The sequence below is a fragment of the Coffea arabica genome, chromosome 5e, assembly GCF_036785885.1.
Source record: "Coffea arabica cultivar ET-39 chromosome 5e, Coffea Arabica ET-39 HiFi, whole genome shotgun sequence".
NCBI lineage: Eukaryota > Viridiplantae > Streptophyta > Magnoliopsida > Gentianales > Rubiaceae > Coffea > Coffea arabica.
Genome location: NC_092318.1, coordinates 31,726,070 through 31,749,699, shown reverse-complemented (window position 1 = coordinate 31,749,699; position 23,630 = coordinate 31,726,070). Strand labels below are relative to the sequence as shown.

Here is a 23,630-nt window from a genome sequence, read left to right as displayed (position 1 = left end):
CACATGTATCATGAATCCAATGATGATAATGTATACACTATCAATGCGTATAAGATTTACTCTTTTAATTATATATAGAAAAACAGTAAATACATTTAAAATTTTTGACCATACTGGTTAGATTAACGATGAGATAAAATATTTAAAAAATAATGTTAGGGATTAAAGTAATTGTATCACTATAATTTAAAGGGATAAAATTATAATAACGATATGGTAACGCTATAGAATAAAAGGGCACTTTTATCCAAAAATTCTTAATATATTGAGTTGAATTAACTATGGGGTAAAATAACTAAAAGATAATGTTATGGGATAAACTGACAGTGCTGATATAATTTAAGGAGGTAAAGTAATAATAATCCTTCCTTCATAAAAAAAGCTTTCAAAACCATTCAAACTAGGCGGGTTAACTACATATTCACACGGCCGCCCAAATGAAAGGGTAAAACCCTAACAATTAAACCGTTCTCCCCGAAAATGTTTTCTCCGGGAAGAAGGAAATCCAGCTATGGCAGCGCAGCAGCAGCTCGTAAGGATCAAAATGCAACAGAAAAGAGTAATGATTCTTCTTTGGCATCGCCAAAAACTCCACTTCAAGATAGCAATGTAATTCCCAATCGCCCGGCCACTGGCACTCCTGCTCCTTGGGCGTCTCGCCTCTCTGTCCTTGCCCGGTAGGATTATTGAATTTCTTTGTTTTTCGTTCTGAGTTCAGTTTTTGCTGTAAATTGATATTGACTACTAGATGTTATAGGTTTTAGTTTTTTAGTTAATTTTTCTGGGCATCCACTGATATGTGGAAAATTGGTGCTCAATTAGATGTCCTGGAAATTTCTGAAAAGGGTACGCTTTGAGGTTAGAGGGCACAATTTTGGACTCAATAGGCATTTGTGATTATTTGTGTATTGAATTTAGAATTTTAGTTTTTTGTGTACGTGATATCCGTACAGTTTATACATGAATATGTTTAATTGCCCCTCTTTTATAAATAATCTAGAATTGTGGTAATTTGGGTTCCAAGTGCACCATTTGAATAAATTTTCGTAGATTTCTATGGACTACCTCAGTACAACTGGGGCTTGTTTTCTTGGCTGCTTTTTTGTGGAGGAAAGTTTCAAGGTTTTTACTGGTTCTTGTCTTATTTTTAAATTGTGATCTGGATTAGATGGTTCTTGACAAATGTAAGCATGTTTATTTTATGTCTTTTTTTCTGGTTTATCTTTTTTTGCTTTTGTTTTTGAATTTAATTATTGCTATAAATTGATATTGACTAATGCTATTGAAAGATTTTAGTTTCTTTTCTGGGTATTTACTTGTATATGGGAAATTGGTGCTCAATTAGTTTCCATGCCAAATTTCTCAATAGGGTGTGCTTGGAGGTAAGAGGGCACAATTTTGAGCTGAAGGGCATTTGTGCTAAATGTTGCATAGAGTATCTTTTTTTATTTTGTTTTTTCTTGCAGTATTGGTGTATTTTGTACAGGAATCAGTTTGAATGCTAAATTATGGTTCCAAGTTCGCTATTTGCGCTATTTTTTGTTGATTTGGTATGGAGGCTACCTTGGTGTAAATTTGTATCTTTTTTCTTTTAGCTGCTCTGTGGTTGAACAAATTGTTTGCAAGGTGCTTCCCTCTTCTTGTCTTATTTATGTAATTGGTTGGAATCTGAATTGTCATACATACTGTTCTAGACAAATATAAGTGTGTCAATTATGTGATCTTGGATGGTTTCATTGTGGGAGCTTGAAATGCAGCTTCATAACATATGCATGGAAAGGATTTTATCAGTTATTTTTGCTATTGATTTTTACAGGATTCCACCAGTTAAGAGAAATGAAAAAGGAGATGATGTGGACCTAGTTCAACCTGTGTATGTTGGAGAGTTTCCTTTAGCTGTACGTGATGAACAACAAGCAGCCTTAGTGCAAAAACAGTATCCTGGTTTGTGCAGTTTGTTCAGTTTGTAGGTATTGGATGATTTTCTTGCATTCCTTTTTTGAGGCAGACATATTTCTTCTGGCAGGTGAGATGTCCATATCTGGAGGAATGGACAAGGAAACATCTCTGGCTTGGGTTATATGCAGAGACAGGCTCTTTGTCTGGAATTACTTTTCTCCCACTGCTTCAAGGAATTGTGTTGTTCTTGACCTTCCTTCTAGTACTTTTGAAACCAGGGATTCCAGCAGAAATGCATTCAATTCTAACACTTGGTTAGTTTGTATCCTCAATTGGGACTGCTTAAATAGGAATAGTGACAAATTGATCTCACAGTCTAATTCGGCTGGCATTATTGTATGCAATAGAAGAAGTCGAACTCTTGTATACTGGCCAGAGATCTACTCTGAAAGTAGAAGTGCTCCAGTTCTTAGTTCTGCTTCAGTTGAGGAGTTGGAGGTGTTACTTTTGCCTGGTGATGGGAAAGCCAATTATAATAAGCAACGGCAACGTACTAAGCAGGGGAGTTCTATTACAGGATTGAGTTCCTTAAACTCTTTGATTGCAACTCCTGTTCTAGGTGCCAACCATGTTTGTGTCTCCCTTGCATGTAGTTCCAATGGTGATCTTTGGCAGTTTTTCTGCAGCCCATTTGCTATTGAACGGAAAAAAATTTTTCAGGACATGCTAGGTACAGCCTCTTCAGGTGGTGATAGTAGCCATTTAGTTGGAAGTAAGGGGTACCCTAGGTCATTGACTTGGCAGTTGTTTAATTCATTCAGTGAAACTAAAAGACAGTTTCTTTTATTGACAGATCGTGAGATACAGTGTTTTTGTGTTAAACTTACACCTGATTATAATGTATCCAAGCTCTGGTCACATGAAATTGTAGGCACTGATGGTGATTTGGGTATCCAGAAGGATCTAGCTGGGCAAAAGAGGATCTGGCCCCTGGATCTGCAAATTGACAATGATGGAAAGGTTATCACTATTCTTATTGCTATTTTTTGCAAAGATCGAATCACTAGTTCAAGCTACACCGAATATTCACTTCTGACCATGCAATATAGGTCTGGGTTGAGCATTTCGACGGAAAATGTTAAACCAACATCTGAGAGGGTTTTGGAAAAGAAGGCCCCGATCCAGGTAATAATACCTAAAGCAAGAGTAGAAGATGAGGAATTCTTATTTTCGATGAGGCTGAAGATTGGTGGCAAGCCAGCTGGTTCGGTCATTATACTTTCTGGTGATGGAACTGCAACTGTGTCGCATTACTGGAGAAATTCTACTCGTCTCTACCAATTTGACCTGCCTTATGATGCTGGCAAGGTTTTCGATGCTGCTGTTTTCCCTTCTTCAGATGATGGTGAAGATGGAGCTTGGGCTGTACTGACTGAGAAAGCTGGAATCTGGGCAATTCCTGAGAGGGCTATTTTGATTGGTGGAGTTGAACCACCTGAGCGAAGTTTGTCTCGCAAAGGGAGCTCAAATGAAAGATCATCACAGGAAGAAAGAAAAAACATCTCATTTTCTGGCAATATCCCTCCTCGAAGGGCTAGTTCAGAAGCATGGGATGCTGTGGATAGACATAGGGCACCCTTAACTGGAATTGCACATCGAAATGCTCAAGACGAAGAATCTGAAGCATTACTGAATCAGCTTTTCAATGATTTTCTCTTGTCTGGGCAGGTTGAAGGATCAGTTGATAAACTAAAATATTCCGGGGCATTTGAAAGAGACGGTGAAACAAATGTTTTTACTAGGATGAGCAAATCAATTGTGGATACCCTAGCCAAACATTGGACGACAACCAGGGGAGTTGAGATTGTGGCTTTGTCAATTGTGTCAACCCAGCTCATCGAGAAGCAACAGAAGCATCAGAAACATCTTCAGTTCCTAGCTCTATCCAAGTGTCATGAGGAACTGTGTACTAAACAGAGTATGATCACTTTTCTCATCATACTTCCTATAGCTTTATGTTTCTTTTTCTGTTTATAGGCCCGTTCTTGAGCACCTTGAATGTGAAATTTCATCCTTAACAAATTGATGCACTAATTAAGATTGAAGGAAAAGGAATTCACTCATCTTAGAAGGTTTTGTTGATCCATTAAAAGTGCAGACACTTTTTTAGATGTATGCGGAGTTTGGATAACTGTCTATATAGAGCCCTTTGAAAGAAAGATCTCCAATGGGCCATGTGCTATTTTGTTGTCATGAATGCTTTAAATAATTGAACCCTTCAGTATCCGGATCTTTAATTAAGTCTGTTTTGTTCTTTGGGTATTAGCCAAAAAAATAGCTTAAGTAAAGGATTTTAAACTCTTAATGTCAGTGCACCATGATCCGTTGCATCATCCTAAAAGAAACGAAGTTAGTTTTCTGCACATTCCTAGTTCTGGGAGTAAATTTTGTTCTAGTTAGGCTTTGCAAATTGTTTTTGAAGGTAGATTCTGGGGATTGTAGATGACTATAGTTTATACTTAAACCAAGATGTAACTGGAAAGAAAATTCAACAATATTTCTGATAAGGAAAATGTTCACCCTCCAGTTTGACGCAGTTCATTGGAACAACTCTACACAGGAGATCTCAAATTGTGTTCTGAACAAGAGTCTGGTCGAGTTGAATTAATTAGGTTAAACTGTAATGGTCAAGTGGAAATGATCTGAGCATTCCAAAATAATGGTTGTTTACAATCTGGTTTAGGTTGGTTAAAGCTTGTAAACTGAATAACTAAAAGTACAAATTTTGTTTTCAGCTAAGACCAGCAAAGACTAGTGCCTAGTCTATTCTTATACTTTTTCTGTGATATAACTAGTACTACCCCCTCCCTATCCACTTCCTCTTCTTCCCATCCCAGCTATCTACCAACCTGGATCTTAAGTGCAGCTTTTTATAGGACACATTTTCTGAAAGTTGCTCTCTTTCCTTTTTACCTGCTCTTGCTTGCACCATTAGCAGCCCACTATCCACCTTTCCTTCCTCTTCTCTCTTCCTTTCCACTCTTGCTCTCCCCTCTCTTGTGCACCCAAACCTGTGGCTCCCTCTTTTGCTGGATTTTAAAGAAGTTATCTCCATGGACTACTAGTTTTTGTTTCAGATCTTCTTTTATAGTTTCTATGTTTGTGTCTTCCTCATGTTTGGGTTTTGGATTTTAGTATATTACTTCATGTTGATTGAACCTCTATAGATATGGATTATCTTGTTAAGTTGTGGATTGATGAAGTGAGTTTATCGATGCAATCAGTCATTCTTTGGTTGAGCTTTGAAATTTCTTCTTAGGATTGACAATGTTGAAGATTTAATGATGGAACTTGAAATTTTTTTTTTTGGATGTCCCAAAAAGTTGAATTTTCGGTTGTGATTATTGATGTATTAATTTTGACCAAACTTAGCCCAAATTGTAATTGAGTTCAGTTACATTTTGAAAGCCTAAGATAAGTTTCAATAGAACCTAGAATTTCAAAGCTTGAAATTTGATCAAAATGTTTATTGGAGTATACAACAGTCATTGTAAATGACGAGCTGGGTTATGATTGAAAACCGAATACAAACCAACATTTTAAAGGGAATTTACTGAAAACTGCCGATAAACAGGCCTTGTTCTTTACTCCAACTTTGCAGCTATGGGCTTCCCTCCCCCCACCCACCCCTCCAAAAAAAAAAAAAGTTTCATTTTCCACTTAGCCAATCAAGCGCAGATAATTGTAAGAGAAGATAATCATAACTCAGTTGCATGTATTTTGTGTGCTTGAGTTTATGGAGATGTATGTCTTTCATCCAGGAAATTTGTTCCAATTATTCAACTCCTGTTATGGTATGATTCAGTTCTCTGCATATCAATTCCTCATAGCTTAAGTTGAGAAAGGGAGATGCCGAATATTAGGGGTTAAGAAAATTTTCATTTATATTTTCTAGATTGGAATATTTTGAGATTCAAGATCGTGCTGATACTTTAAGTTACCCTCTCTGTCAAAGTTAAGATTTCATTTATATTTTCTAGATTGGAATATTTTGAGATTCAAGATCGTGCTGACACTTTAAGTTACCCTCTCTGTCAAAGTTAAGATGATGAATTTCAAATGATACCTCGGCTGTGGTGAAACCTAGAACTGGTGTTGGAAGCTTTCATAACTGAGGGTCGGTTAAAATCCATGTTCACATTAGCCATCCAAGGAAAGTGCAAATACCCCATTTCATAAAGGTTTCAGGTCTGGTATTGACAACTTTTATAAATATGTTGGAACAGCTGCCTGAGATGAACTAATGTTTGAATATGGCCAAAAGTACATGGCACGGTTCTTGTGGACTATAGCCACCTGCTGTTAGTTCTTCATGTAGTCATTCATCATATCAAAGGCTATTTATCTGTTACTAACTTGGTTGTTGTATTGTTGCTGATCTAAGCACAAAATTAGCAAATCCGCAAATAGCTTTTGCATCATTTCATAAGCAATCTAATCTATTTTATGGAAACTTCTTTTCCTGCAAGCAGGACAGTCACTGCAAATTATTTTGGAACATGGTGAAAAGCTTGCCGGAATGCTCCAACTCAGGGAGCTGCAGAATATGATTTGCCAGAGTCATACAAATGGAGTCAGCTCTTCTTACTCTCGTTCAGAAACTCAAACCTCTGGTGCTCTTTGGGATCTTATCCAGTTAGTTGGTGAGCGAGCCCGTAGGAGAACTGTTCTATTGATGGATAGAGAGAATGCTGAAGTATTCTACAGTAAGGTTTCAGATATTGAGGACTTGTTTTACTGCTTAGAGAAACAATTAGACAGCATGATTGGGGAAGATATGCCTTTCACTGTTCAGTTTCAAAGAGCTTGTGAAATCTCAAATGCATGTGTAAGCATACTTCAGACTGCGATGCACTACAGAAGTGAGCATCACCTCTGGTATCCTTCTCCTGATGGCTTGACACCATGGTACTGCCAAACTGTTGTAAGAAGTGGCATTTGGAGCATTGCATCTTTCATGCTTCAGCTGATCAATGAAACATTTCGCCTTGATGATGCTAAGAAGTTGGACTTTTATTCTCATCTAGAAGTACTTTCTGAAGTTTTACTTGACGCCTATTCTGGAGCTATAACGGCGAAATCTGAACGCAATGAAGAACAGAAAGGCCTGCTAGATGAATACTGGAAAAGGAGAGATGCACTTCTTGACTCCCTCCATAAGCAAGTAAAAGGGTTCTTCCAGGCCAAACTCCAGGTTACTTTTCCTGTTTAATCTTCTTCTGGAAGATTCTGACATTGACTGGATGCTTTTATGTGCTTGTTTCTTATTTGTATAAAATTTTAAATATGTCAAATCTATTTCTAGGCTTAGGGCTAAAACCAGAAGCTATTGTGATGGAGCAGTTGAATTGTGCATCTGGAGATTATTTTCTGGTTTGATGAATATTTCTAACTTGTCATTCGGTGAAGTTCTTGATCGACCATTTTAGTATTTATGCTTAGTGGTGGTCTTGTTGGAATCGGGTAAACTCTAACATATTGCGACTTATCTTGGTAGCTGTGCACCCTTAATATTAACTTGAGTTTAGGCCTTTCATCCTTTATTAGGAGAGACTTTTTAGCAAAGCTGGAACTTTTCTGATGCTGCTAGCAGATGAAGGGTGAAGCAGGTTGGGTCTGGTTAGGACAACATTAAGCAAGGAAGAGATTTGATTGTTTCTTTACATTGATAGGAGCATGATTTGGACTTTTTTATGAAAATCTATTGGAATTGACATTTCTTTCTTTCCTGCCATTAATGAGAAGCACAAGGGAGCAAAAGGTAGGTTTTGGAATGATATGGAGTTTTGACTATGGACTTGTAACTACAAGGTAGCAAAGGGTGATTTGCCAAAATATGGTACTCGGTCATAGTCGAGTTTCTGTTTATTCCATTGTTAGTGTCCTCCTGATTTGTTAAGCCTCAGGTAGCAGTCATCTGGATTCTGTGGGTTGATTATATTGAATATAAGGAATGGCAATATATGAGTTGGCAAAGCATGTCTTGGTTTTGAAACTGCTTGTCTTGCTTGCTCGGTCTTGAAGTAGTAAGTGATCTTGAGTCTCATTGAGTATAAGAATCTTCATTTCGAATGTCAAGCCAAGGGTATTTGTTGTGAAGTCCAACATGGTCACGTAATTGTCCCATTAATAATGCTAGAGTCCCTGATTTTTTAGTTGGAATGTGTTTTCAGATTTTTTTAAAATGATAGAGAATGTTGCATCTGAGGAAACTTGGTACCGTACATTTTCGTTTTTTGCAGGATCCAGATGGAGGAACAGAAGTACAAAATGACGAAGTTATTAGAAAGCTTTCTTCTAAGTTGTTGCATATTGCTAAAAGACATGAAGGGTATCAGACACTTTGGAGTATTTGCTGTGACCTTAATGATTCCGAGCTCCTTAAGAATCTTATGGTATGAAATTATGTACTTGTTCTCCCTTAAACTGATGTAACCCTGTATCAGTTGGTCGAGATCCCTGAAATTAGAGGTCCTAGGTTCAAATCCCCCCCCCAAAAAAAAAAACCAAAAACAAAAAAATCCTACCCCTCACCTGCTAATAATAATAATTAAAAAAAAAATCATCCTATATTGGTTGCCATTCTGTTTAGTTGATTTGGTGGCTAGTAGTTTTATCTTCAATGTTATTGTATTTACCATCTTTCAGAGTGCACAATCTATCCATGTTCTATTTTTGAAACTTTAGTTTTTAATTCATTCTTATAGCATCCAATGTTCTATTATGCAGCATGAGAGCATGGGACCTAGAGGGGGTTTCAGCAACTTTGTCTTCAAGCAGCTGTATGACAGCAAACAATATTCCAGACTGATGAGACTTGGGGAGGAGTTTCAAGAAGAGCTTGCTATTTTCTTAAAGCAGCATCAAGATCTTCGTTGGCTTCATGAAGTGTTTCTTAATCAATTTGCTGCTGCTTCTGAAACTCTTCATGTTGTAGGTCTGTCTCAAGAAGATTCATCAGGTCTGGCTAACGAGGAAACTCATTTTTGTGGCACAACCAACAGAACAACCTTGGCAGAAAGGAAGCATTTTCTCAATCTGTCAAAGATAGCTGCAATGGCAGGTATTTGAAAGAGTCGCATGTTCGCATGTTACTAAGGTGCAGGAAGGGTAATAAATGTTTTAGGCATAAGATAAAGCTAAACGCTTGAAATTTTGAATATCCTGCTTGGCCGTAAAATCTGACCACTTCTTGTAACCAATTACACTTCAGCATTTGGTTCATTTGTGTTTGCTTGTGCACATGCTGAAGCCTCAGCTTCAGCGACATCCAAACACTTATTCATCGTAAGCCTACTGCTGGAATTGCTCAATTGTCTACATGTCTGCTCAATGTGACCAAGCGAAAGAGCGCTGGTTTTCCATGCTGGATCTCTTATCATGGGGAGTTGCCTAATACCCATAATGCCCAAGCCCAGGGCATCTAAATAGTTAGTGATAGTTCCACTGAATAGCAGCCATGGTATTACTGGACTTACAAGCTACTATCTAGTTTCAACCTCTGAGATGTTGAGAGCCAGCCAAATAAGCAACTACCATCCAAGGGAGAAGTCTAGTTGTTTGGCATTGGCAGATATGAGCAAGGGCTTGTTTTCCCTTTTGCCTTGCCTGATCCTTTGTACTTTGGGGAACTATACTTGTCCACTTGGCTGTATCCCCAAAATTTCTGCTCTGGAATATTCTTAACTTTGCTAATAGTCTCCACCAAACATATGAGTTGCAGAGCTATTCCCCTTTATACATTTAGTTTGTGCTTTACTACCTCTCTGTATGTGTGGCTTGACTCGATGCCTATTTTCGCATGATGCCTCCAGAATAAACTTGTAAATGTGCACTTTACAACTTAGGATGAAGTTTTTATCTGTTTGCTTTTTTAGTTTATTGTATCTCTCAAAGTGTATAGAAATAATAAGAGGAAATGGAGTATACAGTGACCAGAGAAAGCCTTAAAAAATGTACCTGCAGATCTGATTTTGTTTCTATTCAGTTAAGTGCTTGAGTCACTAATGCATCTATTCACGTCTGGCAGGAAGGAATGTTGATTGTCCCGCAAAGGTGAAGCGCATTGAAGCTGATCTGAATATTCTGAAATTGCAGGTGTAATATGAGATCTTTTATGTAGTCTTTTATGGTTTGAGGGTCGTCTGAAGTTTCTTGCCTTTGATCAAAGGAAACCTCAAGAACTCAATAAGGAATGGTGATTTCACCAGGTGTAATATTAGGAATGGTGATTTCACCCTAGAACTCAATAAGAAAGATCATAGGTGATACTTGTTTCTTGCCTATGAATAAGTTTTTATATTCATCTTCTAGTTAAATATCTGCTTAATTTGGTCGAAGTTCTGTTTATTTTCACTATGGCAGCATGCTTCTCTCTTAATTGCATTCTGAACTGCATACTGACTTATATTTGGTGTGAAGTAGCCAACTGGAAGTATGTACTGACTGTTAGTTTGTTTTCATTTCATGCGTAGAACAACAAATGAGAACCAAAGATATTGACTTGTTGGTGACTATTCTTTTCGACTCAATTGAGTTCTGGGTAGATTACTCTTATGAGGTTTATTATAACAACAGTCATCTTCCCTATTAGAGGAATAGGCAAATGCTATTTTTACTATCATTGGCTCATTTACAATCCTCGTCTTACAATTCAAAGCTTGAGTTAATGCTTCAGAAAATTGTGAAAAAGGGTAGATTTAGAGGAACAATAATGACATATGCATGATAAGTAGAATTTAGAGGTACAAGCAAACACCTTTTTATGTATCTTGTTCACTCATGTACAGACGTTAAGAATTAAACTCCGAGCAGATGGAATTAGAGTTCAAATACAGGAGAAACTTTGCAGTTCTGCTTCCTGGAGTGTTGGGAGTCTAGCAAAAGCCCTTGAAGTTACCTTAACCTTGTAGTGACCATTTTTCAGCTATTGGGGACTGTAGATTTATGCTTGTTAATCTGAAGGCTGAGCCTGAGAAAGCTTTCCGTGACAATTTTTTTTTTTTTTTGGGAATCAATCTAATAATTAGTTTAGTTCATTGAACAAGGCTTTTTTTTTTTTTTTTGCAGTTGCTGTATGGAAGCTTTACATTTGCTTCCAAATCTCTAATGTTCATGGATTAAAATTTGCAGGAAGAAATATTGGGGCTCCTTCCTGACGGTGATGAAAAGCACAATATTGGAAACAGGCTTCTCCCTCCTGTGGACCTAATTGAATTGTGCCTGAAAAACCAGAACAGGCTCCTTGCTTTGCGAGCATTTGATGTTTTTGCGTGGACAAGCTTCTTCTTCCTTAAGTGCAACTCTAGCCTTTTGGAGGAGTGCTGGAGGAATGCAGCAAATCAGGATGACTGGGAAAGGATCTATCAGTTGTCTGTCACTGAAGGGTGGAGTGATGAGGAAACCCTACATTCTCTTCAAGAAACAGTTCTTTTTCAGGCGTCTACTATATGCTATGGGCCTGAAGCAAAAACTTTTGATGGTGGATTCGATGAAGTACTGCCCCTGAGGCAAGAGAATCTGGAAGTTGAGTATGTGAAGGATGTATCTTCATCAGTGGAAGCAATTCTGATGCAGCACAAAGATTTTCCTGATGCTGGCAAGTTGATGCTTACTGCTATTATGCTGGGAAGTGCTCATGCTGGTACTGTAATTAATGAGAGTTGTTTCCCAATGGAGTGAAGTTAAAATTGTGCATATACTTTATGGACTTTGTATAGTTTGCATCTTCTGTAATTGTTGTTACTTTTGGCGTTTAGGGGCAGAGGAGCTAAACCTACATTTACATTCTGAGTTGTCCTTGCTGTGATGGCGTGCCTATGTAGCTTGTGTTGGTCAGTTGGAAAGTAGGTGTATACGATGCTGATCAATAGCTGATGATACTGCATTTCCTTACAAATACTCTTTAACGGAGAAGGAAAACTTCTTTTTTGATCTTGGATTTATGAAATGTACTGATTTTTAGCACTGGGGCATATTAACTGGCAAAACGAGCAAAGAATTGGAATTTTGATTAAGTACTGGAAATTTTTCGGAGGGATGGATGACTAACAAGTATCATTAGGATTAGATTCTCAGCAATTGAATGACTTATTACATTGGAGAAAATTGTCAATTAACAATATAAATAGTAGATGACTCCTTGTATAACTGTAAGCATTAATTTAATTCCTTGATAAGGTTCAATGCCAATATTGGGAAATCTATCAAGACCGCACAATTGGAAAGCCAAAAATTGGAAATCTTTAGACAGATACGAGAGAAGAATAATTATGATTATGGTGATTGTAGAAAATATAAACCAAGTGTTTAGTTATTTAATTAATTAGTGTCTATGTGCTATTTATATATTGGTTTATAATGTGATGCATTGTTTAGTTCAATAGGGGCAATTGCATGGGATTAGTTCCCTTACTAGTAATAGTAGTGTGGAAGCACTGGTATTAGTGAAGCCATACAGAGTATCAGAAGTTATTAGACTCCATCGTCCAGTATTCGTTTCTTTGTATATTTTGGAATAGCCACAGCCCCGTTTGAATAGTAGAGAAAAATTCCTTTGCTTCTTAATCAATTTCTTGTGAATTTTTTTGTAGGTTTATATGTGTTTTATCTATTTGGGTCAAAGTTACGGTAGATTAAAGTATGGCAAATCTTAACTCCAATATTGTTTATTTTGTTCAAAAACTCAAAACAAAGGCGAAGTCCAATTTTTGACAGAACAGATGATAACTCATCTAAAGATATGTGGGTTACATCGATATATTGAAACAACATTTGTTCAGAATGCTTGTGAAGGCAAAAAGATGAAAGATAGTTTGGCGTTGTTGCAAATTCATAAGAAAATTGGTATATTAGTTTTTGAAAAAATTGCTATGACTGATATGGCAAAAAAAGCTTGGGATATATTGAAAAAAACATACAAAAGGATTGACAGAGTCCAACAAAATAATTTGATAGTGTTGAAGAGGAAATTTGAACTTGTGACAATGGAAAAGTCAGAATCTATTGAATCTTATTTTTCTCATATATTAGATATTAAAAACAAGATGACACTTAATCAGTATGACCTTCTTGTCAAAACATTTGTTGAGAAAGTTCTCAATATCCTACCCATGAAGTTTGATCATGTGGTAGCTGTGCTCTAGGAGAAGAAAATTTTGGAAAATTTGAGTGTTGAAGATTTGCAGGGGTCAATAATTCTGCATGAACAAAGAATTAATGGAAAGTTGGATGATGCCCTGGAGAAGGATACAGGAGAGAACCCATTACAAACACAGTTGAATTTGAGAAACAATAATGATACTAAAGAACAAGATGAATCCAATTAGAGAAAACCTGAACCCGAGCAACAACAATGGATGTGGTTACAATAGCAGATGTGCCCGTTGTTATAACAATAGAGGTAGAGGAGTTACATCAAATCTTGGACATGGTAATGGTAACAATTTTAATTTTAGAGATGGTCCTAGTAGAAACAGAGGTGGTAATTTTGGCAGAGAAAATAATTTTGATCAAAATCATTTTCAAAATAATTTTGGATAGAGAATTCAAGGCTATAATTGTGAAAAATTTGACTACAGACAGTTTGAATATAGATTCAAAGAAAATGTAAACATGAATTTTTAAACAAATGTTACTGACAATCCGGTTTAGAGTAATAATAAAAAATATGAAATTTTATTGTTAACTTGTAATGCTATTGATGTGGTTGATAAAAACAAATGATACTTAGATACGGGCTATAGTAATTGTGACGACCCCACTTCTCCTTAGGGCGAATCTTAGGGTTTCAGCGGGCCGCCTTCCTAGCTCTCGCCAGGGTTTAATACGAGTCAAATTTAAAATTAAAGATAATCAACCAATGATAAAAGTCAATATAAAGAAAAGTCGCTTCCTTATATAATCATTTGAGTCTTACATCACAAAGTTTCCAAAAGGCATATCAAATTTTCCCCAGAAATACAACCATCCAAAGTTGACTGAACCATTTACATCCAAATTCTAATCAAAAGGTAATCAAGTCAGCTTCTCCAAAAATTTTTCCATTCCAAGCTCCTATTAAGGTAAACAAACTATAGAGGTGAGCTAGCGCTCAGTGAGGCCAAGAAAAGCATGCAAACAAATAGGTTCAAATGGCAATAAAACTTAGACAAGAAGGATAACCGTAAAACTCATGTAATTCACAAAGGAAAGTCAAACACAATCAATAAGGATACGGAAGCTCTCAGGAGCTAACTTCACACAGCTTTGCCAAGGCCTTGATCCAAAATTTCACACGTTGATTCTCCGTCAACCAAGCAAGTATCAAATCCGTAGACTCCACTTTTCACCAAATTTTCGTCCACCATTACACCCCCTACCGGGCCTGAACGTCAAATAGAAAAGGCAATACTACTCGAGTATGCCAAGCAAGATTTCAAAAGATCAAGTTTTATAATTTTCTCATGGTTCACCAAACTTCTCGACCAAGCTCATGCCCGCTCAAGTCGCAAGGGTAGCCAATGAGTTTTGGGCGTCCCCACAAGTACAAGTACACCCTCGTCTCGACAAGTCCAATTCACATTTTCAACAAGAAGCAGGTCAAGTATCAAACAACAAGTCATGCACTTGACACTCACAAATTCAAAAGCAAGTGAGTAACTAAGGCCTTTAGTTGTCCATACCGAGATTCCTTTCGAAACCCTCTTGAGTACCTGAAGAAATATTAACCAACCATCACTCACGGATACCCTAGGCTACTTAGCATTCAAGGAAGAAAATGTCTTTGCTTAAAACTTAAACAATGCCTCAAAAAGAGTTTTAATTCATCAAAAATCGAGATTCAAAAACGAGGATTTAAAGTCACAAGGGAAACTGGTATCATCCATGAAATCAAGTTTAAAACGGACTATCAATCTTAAAAGGAAATTGGAAGTTCGTAAAAGTTCATTTCTTAAGAAATTAGAAATTTTCAGCTTTACGCGACAATATTTGAAAAATTAGATCTTGAGTTTGGTAAGTCCAAACATTAGAAACTTTACACCGTTGGAAACTAGATTCATAGTACTAAAACTTTCCAGAGACACTTTTCCTAGATTCCAACTAGAAATCCTTCGAATCTCAGCTCAAATCTACTGTTTTATTAAAACAGGACAGAAATAGTCTTGATTTTTCGGTAAAGTTTGAAAATGTGGCAAAATTCATAGGAATTGAATTAGCCTCTAAATTTTACAACACAGCAAGAACTTCAAGTCAAGTTTCAACCGCAATAAGTGGAACTCAATTTAGATTCTCCAACACCAAGATACACCGGTTTTAAGAAAACTGGTTTTCGCAACATGTTTCACGGATTTTCAGTCACAAAGCTTCAACACAGTTTTGAAATCAAGCCATAACTAATTCTATACAAGTCCAAATTGGGAATGGTTTATGGCGTTGAAAACTAGGTTCAAAATGCTATAAATCATCAGAAGAAATCGTTTTCAAATTCGTTTCACGAGAGGGACAAAATTGAGCCACAAGAGGCAACTGTATGATTGCCAACTCTAGTACAAGTATCAAGACCAACATATGGACAAGTCTAGCAAGTAAGCATCACTTGGATGATGAGAATATAAAGACCAAGGCCCATTCAAGCACATGGGGAATTGGAAGATTCAAGTGAAGACTAGTTGATTGCACGAATGCTTGAGTTTAGTAGGATTATTTGATTTTCCTCGTTGATTTTGGTTATTTCTCGTTTTAAAAAGTCTAGGTAATTAAGATAGTTTAATTGCGGTCCATTTGTTAGTAAGTAAGGCCCAAAATCTTTCTTAAGTATGTAGGGTAGTTTGGTCAACTTTTGGATTAGGGTTAATGCTTGTAAGGGCTATAAATAGCCCCACTTCCTCTTTGTTTGGGATCAGTTTTTGGCTATTAAATACAATTAGTGAGTTTTCACTTTCTCTTTGGCAAGAGAGTTTCCTTTGAATACTTGAGAATCTTCTCAAGTTATTCACCCGAACTTATCAATCGAGTATCTCCTTGATTGTGGCGTTCTACTACCTCCAATTTGGTTCGTTAATTCGAGTAGTTATGGGTTGAGATAATATCAAAATTTGTTCGTGACTTCTAGGGATTAGTTGGGTCAAATTTCCGCTGCCTAAGCCATGGTGTTTTGGTTGTCTAGATCGGGGTTTCACATCAGTTGGTATCAGAGCTAGTCGACAACCACCAAGTTATATCTTTTTTTTTCGTTTATTTCGAGTCATATATGTTTATCCCAATCTGTTCGTTTGTTTAGAACCCAAAAAAAAAAAAAAAAGTCACTGTTCACCGGTACTGTTCACCGTTACTGTTTACCCAACATTGTTCATAGTACTGTTCACCGACACTGTTCATCGTTACTGTTCATCCGAATACAAATCTGTCCAGCCTTGTTGTTTGTGTTATCCAACTTGTTTACTTGGTTTTCAAATCTGAATTTTGGCAAAACTTGTTGGAATTTTGTGAATCTTTAAGAGAATTTACAATAATCTTGAGCTTCTTGAATTCTTGACCACAATCTTGAAATTTCTGAAGTTCCTGACAACTTCCTTGAACGTTCTTGAAAGATCTTGGAGTTCTTGGTTGTTATTATTTGTGGACTTCCTTGTTTTGTGTCGTGGTTGATAGTTGTAGTCAAAAAAAAAAAAGACAAAAAAAAAAGAAGAAAGAAAAAAGGAATTTGGTTGGCGAGAGAAAAAAAAAAGGAAAGGAAAGAAAGGGGCAACCGAATTGTTTTGAATAGAGAACCAAATCTGATTTGTGCAATCTTTCTTGGAGTAGAATTTGGAAGTTACCAAAAGTTGTTTTAAGAAGATTACCAAAGGTTGTTTCAAGAAGGTTACCAAAAGTTGTTTCGAGAAGGTTACCAAAAGTTGTTTCAAGAAGGTTACCAAAAGTTGTTCAAGAGGAAGAGGATTTTCAAAAGGTTTCCAAAAACTAACTTGTTTCCAAAATCAATTAGGAAACTAAGTAAAGCACTTGGATAACTCTTTGTACTCACTTGGACACTCTCTCTCCTATCTTTTTAGGAAACTTTTCTAAACTCTCTCACCCATTTTTTGAAAACTTTCCTATATTCTCTCATCCATTTTTAGGAAATTTTCCTAAACTCTCTCATCCATTTTTTTTGAAATTTTCCTAAATTCTCTCATCCATTTTTTAGGAAACTCTCCTAAAATTCTCTCATCCATTTTTAGGACCTTTCCTATATTCTCTCATCCACTTTAGGAAACTCTCCTATATTCTCTTCCTAGATTCTAGGAACACTTTCCTACATTTTCTCCTACATTCTTGTGATTACACTTGTGGAAGGTTGGTAACGGTTGTTGGACTTGAGCAGCATTTCTCAACTACCTAACCCAACAGGTAAAGGTATTTGGTAAGTCCATTAGAGTGACATCCATATACACGAGTGCGAGTGGATACACGTAAGGGAGCGTGAAAGGCAATATCTTTAGTTTCGTTGCTAACTTTTTGCAGGTTCCCTCATACGTCATGGCGAGTATAAGACGCATAAAAGCTAGCCCACAACATTGTCTTCCTGATCCTAAGGGAGTCAAAGAAGTGGCATTACGTGGTGTAGATGAGCAATTGGACCTCGTCAAATCTCAGTTGCTTGGTTGGTTTTATACTCGTTGCGGTGTCAAAGATAAAATTTGTAGCTTGGCCATTGATGGTAGTTGTGAAGTCAATCTTGCAAGTGCTATCATGGTTGAGAAATTAAATCTTCAAACCATTGATCATCTTCAACCGTACAAGTTGACGAGCACTCATGGGGATGTTTGGGTTACTAAGCACACACTTGTACCTATTCAAATCGGCAAATATGTGGATGAGGTGTTGTGTGATGTAGTCCCAATTCAAGTGACACATGTGTTGTTGGGCAAAGCATGGATGTCGAGGCGAGAAGTTAAAATTGATGGACATACTAATAAGTATTCCTTCTTATTTAATAGTCATCGTCTTGCACTTGTATCACTTACTTATGACCAATTTTGTATTGATCTAGCATGCATGAAAAGTGAGTTTGAGCGTTATAGAATGGAGAAAAAGCTAGATGAGGGAATTGTGCCTGCAGAGGTAAAACCCGAGGAAGTTGAAAGTAATGAGATAAAAGGGTCAGCGGTTGAACTAGAAAAAGAGATGGAAAAATCTAATGAGATGGGTGGTAAAAAGGAAGAAAGAAGAGAAAGTGGGCTGATCTTGAGCAACCCGGTGAAGGCCTATTATTTTCTTAACAAACTTACCTTTGCTTTGTTTAGTGTTTCTTCTTTTATACAGATCAAGCAAAGGCAAGTTGAGCTGATCTTGGTGTGTTCCATTCCAAAATCAATTGTAGACGTTGCAAGCCTCCATGGAGTTGGTACTCCAAGAGTTAAACCCCCTTGGTATCCATTCATGGAACAATGTCAACTCAAATCAGTCCACACCAAAGGGGAGTTGATTCGAGCTCATCTTGAAGGGAACACTCCATATTTTAGGGATGGTTGTGTACCAAGGGTTCGTTTAAAGAACAAGTACCTCAATGACCATTATGATTTTCGTCTTGCTCTTAGTCCACATGCAGCTCCAACATCACCAAATCCGCCTTGGTGCCTTGCAAGTGTGTTCGAGCCGGAGTTCGATTTCACGGGATACACTTCATACCACTTTGAGGACCCTTACCTCATGACCACAAACAATAAAGTTGAGCATACATTGAAGATGGTTTGTGAGATTCAAGGTTCGACGAGGGTTATTTTCCAACTTAGCACATGGGCTTTACATTGGATGCCATCTGTAGCCATCATAACAAGATTGAGTCGAAGGCATGTAACTCGTCTTGTCACCATTCGTGCTTCAATTTGTGGGCAAATTGCTTTTAAGAGGAGGGGAATGATGAGAATATAAAGACCAAGCCCCATTCAAGCACATGGGGAATTGGAAGATTCAAGTGAAGACTAGTTGATTGCACGAATGCTTGAGTTTAGTAGGATTATTTGATTTTCCTCGTTGATTTTGGTTATTTCTCGTTTTAAAAAGTCTAGGTAATTAAGATAGTTTAATTGCGGCCCATTTGTTAGTAAGTAAGGCCCAAAATCTTTCTTAAGTATGTAGGGTAGTTTGGTCAACTTTTGAATTAGGGTTAATGCTTGTAAGGGCTATAAATAGCCCCACTTCCTCTTTGTTTGGGATCAGTTTTTGGCTATTAAATACAATTAGTGAGTTTTCACTTTCTCTTTGGCAAGAGAGTTTCCTTTGAATACTTGAGAATCTTCTCAAGTTATTCACCCGAACTTATCAATCGAGTATCTCCTTGATTGTGGCGTTCTACTACCTCCAATTTGGTTCGTTAATTCGAGTAGTTACGGGTTGAGATAATATCAAAAATTGTTCGTGACTTTTAGGGATTAGTTGGGTCAAATTTTCGCTACCTAAGCCATGGTGTTTTGGTTGTCTAGATCGGGGTTTCACATCATTGGAAATTCGAAAATGGTGGCTAAAAGCCAAGTACAAGTCTTGACCGCTTTAATTAAGGTAACTAGTTAAAAGTGTAAAATTTTGAGGAAATGAGAGATACATTAGCGAGAGAAGTTCAATAGGGATACATTTGAAGTCAAGGAAGTGGAAAAATCAAGGTAACAGGTTGGAAGTAGGCCGTCCGAAGTTTTAAAGTCAAGAATCCCATTTCTATGCTTCAAGAATCTATAGAGATGAATAGTAACAGTGAACTTTGAAAATTCGAAACTCGAGTTCCACAAGTCAAAAAATTATGAAAGTATACCGTTGGAAAATAGATTTTTAGCACTACCATATCCCAGAAGACACTTTTCAGGGATTCAAATCACAAGTAGGCCAAATATTCGATCCAAGTCAAAAATTTATTTTCCTGAAAAAACAGGACATTCAAGAAGGACAGCCTGCTTTGAGGAGTCACGGACAGCAGTACACATGGGGGAAAAATATGAAATTTTTACAGAACAAAGACCCATGAGTCAATTTTCAAATGCCGCTGATGGCAACTCAATCGGATTTTTCTACAACAAGATATAAGCATTTTACTGAGACTGGTCAGTGAAATCCGAAAATCTGGAAACCCATTTTTCACTTGGAAAAACCCCTTTTTCTCTTTTAAAACCACAAGACTTTTATTCAAACCACCCATACACTTAACTATAACATTCATACCAACAAATTTCAACAAATTTAATCATCAAATTTCAACAAATACCAAAGGTGAAGCTCGGCTCTTCCTCTCTCCCATTACGGACAAATTCAAGCTTTGAAGCTTTCAACTCTTTCACCAATCAAACCACAACAAATTCATTAACTAATCATAATATACATTTACCTACCAACAAGAAACTTAACTACATCAATAATCTTACTAGAAATTTTGAAAATCAAGGCAAGAAAGGAAGGGGGTGGTTCGGCCAAGACAAGAGCCAAAGCTTTTCAATTTTTCCAACCAACTTTCTCAAGGGTTCATCATATAGCCAAATAACACAACAATCACAACAACAACAACCACAATCCTCAAGTCCTCTACCTGAATTCCACCTCAAGTCAACTATCTAGGGAGAGCTTCAAGAACCCTCCATAAAGAGCTCCTAATCTACAAGGTTAAGAGGTGATAAGGGAGTTTCATGACTTACCTTGAGAGATGGCCAACAATACCCCTTCAAATGAGCCAAAGACTTCAACTTTCTTCTCTTCTTAGCTTCCCAAGGTTCTTCTTAGCACTTTCAATGGTTTCTTTTGGTTGATCTTAGCAAGAATTGAGCAAGAATTGAAGAAGGAAGAAGAAGAAAATGAAGGGGAAAGAGGGAGGGGGAGTTCGGGTAAGAGAGAAGGCAAGAGAGAAGAGAGAGAATGTTATGTGATAAAATGAAATGAAGGGAAGAAAAAGAGAGGGAGAGAGGCCGGTTGTGTGGAGGAAAAAAATGAGAGAGAAAAAGTTGTGAGCTGACATAAAGGTGTGAAGTGACACGAGTCACTATCAATAGTGAATTTTGTCTGGCTTTTGCCTAACATTTCTTTAACTGGTATCACTCTACTATTTCCACCAAGTAAACTTTTCCTATACTACTAACACTTACGATCACCAATCCCAGCTCATTTCACCAATTCACCACGTAAACGCGCTATCTCACCATTTTTGCAAAAATAAAAGCATACGCGTCACGCGAAGCACTTTTAAAGAAATTTTCGTGCTTAAGTTGATAAAAGTAAATGGTATGCTATTGTAGATGATTTAAAGTGATAAAAATGGATAATTTAAATAAATGATTAAATATTCAAATAAATAGATAGTTAAATAAAATGTTTAAAAATTGTAGGTCCTTACACCCTCTCCCTCTTAAGAGAATTTCGTACTCGAAATTCATATCTTGGCTTTCAAATAACTCTAGGTACTTCTTTCGGGTTTCCTTTTCATTTATCACAACAATAAAGGCTCTTCAGATCCTGGTACATCTTATTACCTCCAGGGTGCACCGTATACTTAGAATGGTGAGTTTCTTTTGACCCAAAATTCACTCTTGTTGAATTTAGCAAAAGTTAATGCTCTCTCAAGGTTTGCAAAACTATCCTCAAGTGTCGATCTTGATACTCTCTAGACTTAGAATACACCAATATATCATCTATGAACACCGCCACAATCTAATCCAAATAGAGCTTAAAACTCAGTGCATTAAGTTTAAGAAAACTACTGATGCATTAGTCAACCCAAAAGACATGACTATAAACTCAAAATAGGCACGTCTTGAAGTAAAAGCAATCATAGGTATAACTCCTTCTAAGATTCTTAACTAATAATAGTCTTGCCTCAGATCCAACTTAGAAAACACCCTGATTCCTTATAATTGGTCAAACAATTCATCTATGTGAGGTAAAAAGGGTATTTATTCTTAATGGTCACCTGATTCAAGTCTCGAAAGTCCACGCATAGCTTTAAACTTCCCTCTTTTCTTAACAAAGAGTACAGACGCCTTCCACGGGATTCACTCTCTCTAATGAATCCTCTTTCAAATAAAGCGTACGTTGCTCTCCTAATGGATCTTTCACCATTGGTACGTTTTCCAACTTCATGTTATCCCCGGGTGTATTTATAAGAAAAGCTAAATATTCTCATGCTTCAGTATGCATAGATTTTCTAGCTCGGATTCCTGATACAAGAGCAGACGATGCCAGCTTACTTCTCACATCTAGCTAGTCAATCCATCCCTAATATCACATCATACCCCTTATTTGCTAGATCCACAAGATCTGCCAAAATTCACACTTTCTATAATTTGCACTAACAATTAAACACTGATCCCCCGTAGGAGTCCTAACCTCCAAGTCATAGGGCAAGTGATCATACTCTATTTATACCATTCATGAAACAAGGGTTCACACAATAATAGTTGGCTCCAGGGTCAATTAAAACTGTAGTTAAATGATTCAATCTTGTAGTTCAAAACTCGAATAGAAGGATATATTTTTAATAGAAGACTAAGCTTACCAAAATTTTCGAACTCAATTTGTCCAAAACCATTTACTGGCATTCGATTTTCAAAATTAACAATTTTAGTAATGACCTGGTTTCTTTTGTCCCAAACGACCAACCAAATTTTTGTCCAAGTCAAGTCAATCATAATATGCGAGATATAATCGAGGGGTGGCAGAATGCGATTCAAAATTTAAAAATTAGAGTTAAAGATACAAACTTTTCTTCATGACCCGAAACTAAATTTTCTAAGTATGAAACTTCAAATAATGTTTTTGCCACAATCATCAATACATATTTCAAATTTCTCAAATACGTTTAAGAAGATTAATCATCCAACTCAATCTTTCCTTCCATGATCCCTCATCTTTTTCAGGAGTGCGGGGTTGCCTAAACCCATGCCCACGACCCTTTCCTCGTTCTCGCCAAGTCATACTTAATATAAGTCTATAGGCGTAAGAAAAGGAATAATTAGGCATAAAATAACTTAATACATATACAAGTTGCAAAAATATTTAGAAGCAAAAACATTTAGAATTAAAACATGATTCTTTACATATACCAAAAGTTATAGTACGAGTCGGGAGATCACAAAAAAAGTCAAATATGTCAAATATAGGACATAGGCAACTAAGTGCCACAAAATATAGGAGTACATGCAGGCAAAATACAAAAGGCATCACGGTGTGTACCACCTCTCCTATCCTAGGCAGGATCAAAAGAAGGAAAACCATAAGTCTAGTTAGGGATAGAACTAGAAGAATCCACGATATCAAGCCACGTCATTCGAATAATTGTTAATTCCAAATTCCATCCAAAAGCCTAAGCTACTTTCTAAATTCTTAGGCTAAAACTTCCAATGAATACAAGTTTTCCTCACTAAATTCAAGGTGCAAGATCCCATACAAGTAAAGGTAATAAGTCAAACCAAAAGGAATGTAAAAGATGTCTCATTTTCAAGCTCAAAGTGGAGTCCAAAATTGTTCAAATGGTTCAACTTTTCTGCCGGAATTTCGGCAAGCAAAATAGTGGAGAAAGCAAGATTTCCAACCCTTAAACTCATCAGATGACCATTTAAAATTCATAATCTTGACTCACCTCAAATATAACCTGAAAATTAAAGTCTTATAGTGTTTTGTAAGCAAAAATAGTACTACAACATCAAGAAACTTTTGAAATCAAGGCTGCTTTAAGTCCT

The 23,630-nt window shown here is 36.9% G+C and overlaps 1 protein-coding gene across 1 annotated transcript; it reads left to right on the top strand.

Annotated features, from left to right (window-relative positions):
- The first annotated feature begins 397 nt into the window (after nucleotides 1-397).
- On the top strand, nucleotides 398-11,933 carry LOC113687962 (nuclear pore complex protein NUP133-like). The gene is made up of 8 exons (XM_027205521.2): nucleotides 398-677; nucleotides 1,817-1,944; nucleotides 2,027-3,877; nucleotides 6,432-7,153; nucleotides 8,202-8,354; nucleotides 8,689-9,022; nucleotides 9,989-10,056; nucleotides 11,092-11,933. Exons 1-8 carry the CDS (start codon nucleotides 481-483, stop codon nucleotides 11,638-11,640), a joined length of 4,002 nt encoding a protein of 1,333 aa, XP_027061322.2. The 5' UTR covers nucleotides 398-480; the 3' UTR covers nucleotides 11,641-11,933.
- Nucleotides 11,934-23,630: the final 11,697 nt, after the last annotated feature.

Excerpts from the sequence above, each read along its gene's own strand:
- LOC113687962 (XM_027205521.2), top strand. The coding sequence starts at position 481 with ATGTTTTCTCCGGGAAGAAGGAAATCCAGCTATGGCAGCGCAGCAGCA. Across the intron at positions 7,154-8,201 it reads TCTTCCAGGCCAAACTCCAG|GATCCAGATGGAGGAACAGA; the intron begins GTTACTTTTCCT and ends CGTTTTTTGCAG. Across the intron at positions 9,023-9,988 it reads AAAGATAGCTGCAATGGCAG|GAAGGAATGTTGATTGTCCC; the intron begins GTATTTGAAAGA and ends CACGTCTGGCAG.